Here is a 5455-nt window from a genome sequence, read left to right as displayed (position 1 = left end):
TAAACATTCCTGACCCATACAAAATGAAAGGCCCACAGGCATTTGGTTTGGGTTCACTAGACATTAGCTTGGACATAAGTGTCTCAGTTGGGCTTCAAAATGAGAAAGTTCAATTGATCTTGAAAAAGGAGTGTTGGACTGAAAATCAACAACCTGGCCCCTAAATCAAGAGCTGGTCGACATAGAGTAGCTGCAATCGAAGAAGAAGATGGAAAAAAGATGAAAGCAGAAGTGTCTCAAATGACCTAGAGAATGGAAGACCAACACATATGATTCAGGGGCTATCGGGCTCAAACAAGAAACTGGGCCAATATAACATATTGGTCCAAATAAACAAATACTGGAAGCCCAAATATGTCATAAGGTCTGGCCCAATAACACATCCAGTCCAATTTTTGTAGCATAGTGGATACAGCTGGAAGGCACCTGTTCCTTCCAGAACATCAATATCCAAATGCAATTATAGATGCACATGTCATAGTGGAAACAATGAGTAGGATAACATATTAAAGAATGACACACTTATACTTAGTATAGCTGTAATTGTCCATAGTTATCATTCCTATTTTTAGGTGTATAAATTTGCATTCTATACAGCATATGTGGAATAATAAGAAAAAGAAATTTTCCTAAATCTCTACATGGTATCAGAGCAGTAGCTATCTGAAACTTTTTTTTTCTTTCTCTTTTATTGAAATGGCACCAAACTCCACAGATGACTCCTCAAATATTTCTACAGCTAGAACAGTTAGCCAACCAGCTGCTATCATCATCGATTCCACTCACCTCTATTACCTTCATCCATCTGATTCACCAGGAATGGTTCTTGTCAACTCAGTTTTTGATGGAAAAGGATATGGAGGATGGCGTAGAGCCATAATTATTGCACTTTCTGCCAAGAACAAACTTGGTTTCATCGATGGAACATTTTATCAACCAGATGCGACTTCCACTAATTTCAAGCATTGGAATCGCTGCAATGATATGGTTATATCATGGATTTTGAACTCTCTATCTAAGGATATAGCTGAAAGTGTCCTTTATTCTAAAACTGCAAATGAGATTTGGAAAGAACTTGAAGTTAGATTTGGGCAATGTAATGGTGCTCAACTTTATTAGTTACAAAAGGAGTTGAGTGATATAGTACAGGGAACCTCTGATATAGCAGGTTACTATACAAAGGTGAAAAGGATTTGGGATGAGTTAGATACCTTGAATACTTGTATGCATTGTACATGTGAATGCAATTGTGGAGGAAAATCAAAGACTTTCAAATCCCTTCAAGATGGCAGGCTCATCCAATTCCTCATGGGACTTAATGATATCTATTCAGCTGTAAGGAGTAACATTCTAATGCTTACCCCTCTGCCTAGTGTCAATCAAGCCTACTCTCTTCTCATTCAAGATGAGAAACAAAGGGAAATTCATGTTGCACAATACCCTGTCGAAACTGCTTTTCTGGAAGGAAATCAGCAAACCCATTTTCAAAAGTATGCTAATGGGGAAGGAAAATTCAAAGCAAATCTTGAAGGAAAGAAGAGTAACCTGATGTGCAACTATTGCAAGAAACCTGGTCATTCCGTTGATAAATGCTATAGAATCATTGGTTTTCCGTCCACTTTCAAGTTCACCAAATCCAGAAAATATCATGGAGGAACTCACAGCAATGCAACAATCATGCATGAAGAAAACACAGCTTTGTCAGCAAACACAATGGTAGAAAATACAGCAGGTAAAGTCATAACTCAAGAACAGTTCAGTCAGCTTTATCAACTTCTTCAACAAGTAAAGATACAACAGGGTGAGCAGAGTTCTGATGCAAATGCTAGTGCCAACTGTGTTGGTAAAACCATCAATGCCCCTAATCTATATTGTCTTGCATGTTTTCCTTACATGAATTCTACCTCCTGGATAATAGATTCAGGAGCTTCAGAACATATGACTTTTGATCATTCCGTTTTATTTAATATAAAGCCTCTAACCAAATCTCTATACGTCAATCTATCGAATTCATATAAGGTTAAGGTCAGTCAAGTTGGTAGTGCCCATGTTCTGCCAGATTTAATCCTAAATAATGTGTTGTATGTTCCAGATTTCAAATTTAATCTAATTTCAGTTCACAAACTCACTAAACAACTCATGTGTACCTTGATTTTCTCATCTTTTGGTACATTCTTGCAGGGCCCTTCACTGAAGAGGTCAGTGGTAGTTGGTGAAGTGAAGGAAGGTCTATATCTACTTAGTCCAATTTCTCTAAGTTCCGGACTAGTTCATGGAAATCAATCATTTTTTAAGTCTCTTTTTTCTTGCAATAACTTTAAGAAGCACATTGTGTCTCATTCAGTTTCTTGTTCAGCTAGAGTCAACTCTAATGTAAACCTATGGTACAAAAGATTGGGGCACATGCCCATATCTAGCATGCAAAATCTATCAAGTTTTCATTTTCCTTCTCTTGCCACATTTAATCATCCTTGTGATGTATGTTCTCAAGCTAGGCAGGCAAAGTTGCCTTTTCATTCAAGTCATATAAACACAAATTTCATTTTTCAACTAATTCATATTGATACTTGGGGACCTTACAAGCTCCCAACACATGACGGTTATAGATATTTTTTGACTATAGTGGATGACTATAGTAGAGCAACTTGGACCTATCTATTACGAACAAAAAGTAAGGCTTTTTCAGTTTTAAAATCTTTTCTAATAATGGTAGAAAGACAGTTTTCCACAAAAATTAAGATCATTCGTTCCGATAATGCTTTGGAATTAGGATCGGGATCTATTCTTTCAAAAAAAAAAATCCTCTAATGGAATTCTTCATCAAACCTCTTATGTTGCCACACCACAACAAAATGGAATGGTTGAGCAAAAACACAAACATCTTTTAGAGACATGCAGGGCTCTATTATTTCAATCTAATCTCCCCACCATGTATTGGGGTGATTGTTTGTTAACTGCTACTTTTCTAATAAATCAATTTCCCTCTAGAGTTCTTAATTTCAAAACACCTTTCGAAATTCTTTTTGGAAAAGTTCCATCTTATGATTTTCTCAAATGTTTTGGTTGTCTATGTTATGCATCTACTTTACCTCATCATAGAGCAAAACTTGAATCTAGATCTGTCAAGTGTGTTTTTATAGGTTATCCTTTTGGAAAGAAAGGCTACAAATTGTTGGATCTTCAATCTAAAGCCATTTTTATTTCACGAGATGTTATTTTTTATGAGGACATATTTTCATTCTTGTCTCCTTCATCTAAACAACCAATTTTTCCTAAAGAAGTTTCTACTATTCAAGACCCGAATCACTCTTTCTCTCCGTCTGATATCCATTTATCCACAAAGTCAGATTCTAACTCCCCTATACAACCTTTCATAACTTCACCTCACAACGCTCCTACCTCATCTCCTATCTCCAAGGGTATTTCCTCTCCATCTTCCCTACCCCTTCCACCTGAACTAAGGCGCTCTACTAGGGATCACAATCCACCATCATATCTGGCAGATTATGTGTGCAATGTTGTGTACTTGATTGATCTAACCAAATTTTGTCTTGCAGCACCAATCTCACCTACTACTATGAATTTCACTGACCTCTCTCCTACAAACCAGTCTTTTTTTAACTCTATCTCTCACATCGTTGAACCTACAAGTTTCTCCCAGGCAGTTTTACATCCCAGTTGGCAGGAAGCAATGACACAAGAACTTCTAGCTTTGGAAACCAATCAAACCTGGGACGTGGTTGAACTACCGAGAGGCAAGAAATCTTTACCTTGTAAATGGGTTTATAAAATTAAATACAAATCTGATGGAAGCATTGAAAGATTTAAAGCTCGCCTAGTTATCCGCGGGGACATTCAAAGAGAAGGAATAAACTACACTAAAACTTTTAGTTTAGTGAAGAAAATGACAACTGTTAGATGTATTTTAGTAGTTGCAGTTAAACGACACTATAAAATGTTTCAATTAGATGTCAATAACGTTTTTCTTCATGGTGACCTACAGGAAGAAGTATATATGAGATTCTCCCCAGGATTGCCTTCACCTTCTAATAATCATATTTGCAGGTTAAAAAGGTCCTTATACGGACTTAAACAGGCTTCCCGGCAATGGTACGCACGACTTACTGGTGCACTTAATTTCAAAGGATATTCTCACTCTCTTAACGACTATTCTCTATTTTTCAAGAAGACAACTGCTGGAATTTCTAGTGTTGTTGTTTATGTCGATGACATACTTCTTACAGGAGATGACCCTACAAAGCTTTCTAATCTCAAAGAATTCCTCAATTTGGAATTCAAAATTAAAGACCTTGGAGAAGCTAATTATTTTCTTGGCATGGAACTACTAAGGGAACAAAATGGAATAATTATCAGTCAAAGAAAGTTCACCTTGGAGCTTCTTTCTGAATTTGGTATTCTTAATTCACGGCTAGTCTCATCTCCGCTAGACCCCAGTAGCAAGCTTCGAGCCGATGTTGGCGAACATCTTCAAGACCCAACCATCTACAGACGACTGATCGAAAAACTAAATTTTCTAACTCATACTCGCCCCGACCTCTCTTTCGCAGTTCAACATCTAAGCCAGTATATGCAAAGTCCCCGTACACCTCATTTCAATGCTGGTTTACACTATCTTCGTTATATGTTGGCTTCACCATTACTTGGGCTTTTCATGAATTCAGACTTACTTTACAATTAATCGCTTTTTGTGATTCTGATTGGGGAACTTTTCCGGAATCTCGTTGCTCAACCAGTGGTTTCTACATCAACCTCGGAGGATCCCCTATTTCATGGAAATCAAAGAAACAATCTTCAATATCCCTTTCCTCTACTGAAGCCGAATATCGGTCTATGAAGAAGGTTGTTTCAGAACTTACATGGCTTGTACGCCTCCTCACAGATCTTTCATTTTCCCCCTCGTTGTCAGTCTCCCTTCACTAAGATAGCCAGGCGGCTATTCACATTGCAAAAAATCTCGTTTTCCACGAACGCACAAAGCACGTGGAAATTGACTATCATTTTGTCTACCAACAGTACCTCGCCGAACTCATTTCTTTGTCTTTCGTTCCGACCAAATCGCAGCTAGCCGACATCCTCACAAAACCCTTTTCCGGACCTCTACACAGGGCCATCGTCTCCAAGTTGGGTCTGTTTTCTCAAACCTCAAAATTAAGGGAGGGTGTTGGACTGGAAATCAACACCCTGGCCTCTAAATCAAGAGTTGGTCAACATAGAGCAACTGCAATCGAAGAAGAAGATGAAGAAGAGATGAAAGTAGAAGTGTCTCAAATGACCTAGAGAATGGAAGACCAGCACATATGATTCAGGGGCTATCGAGCTCAAACAAGAAACTGGGCCAATATAACATATTGGTCCAAATAAACAAATACTGGAAGCCCAAATATGTCATAAGGTCTGGCCCAATTTATTAACATATCCAGTCCATTTTTTGTAG

General features: G+C 37.9%; 1 protein-coding gene across 1 annotated transcript; it reads left to right on the top strand.

The window, feature by feature from the left end:
* Positions 1–696: 696 nt before the first annotated feature.
* Positions 697–4699, top strand: LOC142162108 (uncharacterized). Its single transcript, XM_075218419.1, has 4 exons — positions 697–1035; positions 1120–2025; positions 2182–2227; positions 3141–4699. The coding sequence occupies exons 1-4, from the start codon at positions 697–699 to the stop codon at positions 4697–4699; spliced, it is 2850 nt and encodes a 949-aa protein (XP_075074520.1).
* Positions 4700–5455: the final 756 nt, after the last annotated feature.

Source organism: Nicotiana tabacum, chromosome 7 (genome assembly GCF_000715075.1).
Source record: "Nicotiana tabacum cultivar K326 chromosome 7, ASM71507v2, whole genome shotgun sequence".
Lineage (NCBI taxonomy): Eukaryota > Viridiplantae > Streptophyta > Magnoliopsida > Solanales > Solanaceae > Nicotiana > Nicotiana tabacum.
The sequence above is the reverse complement of the archived record's forward strand: the minus strand, read 5'-3'. Positions and strand labels throughout refer to the sequence as shown.

Coding starts and splice junctions, on each gene's coding strand:
- LOC142162108 (XM_075218419.1), top strand. CDS start 697: ATGGCACCAAACTCCACAGATGACTCCTCAAATATTTCTACAGCTAGA. Junction 1,036..1,119: donor CTAAGGATATAGCTGAAAGT/GTCCTTTATTCT, acceptor CAACTTTATTAG/TTACAAAAGGAGTTGAGTGA. Junction 2,228..3,140: donor AGTTGGTGAAGTGAAGGAAG/GTCTATATCTAC, acceptor GTGTTTTTATAG/GTTATCCTTTTGGAAAGAAA.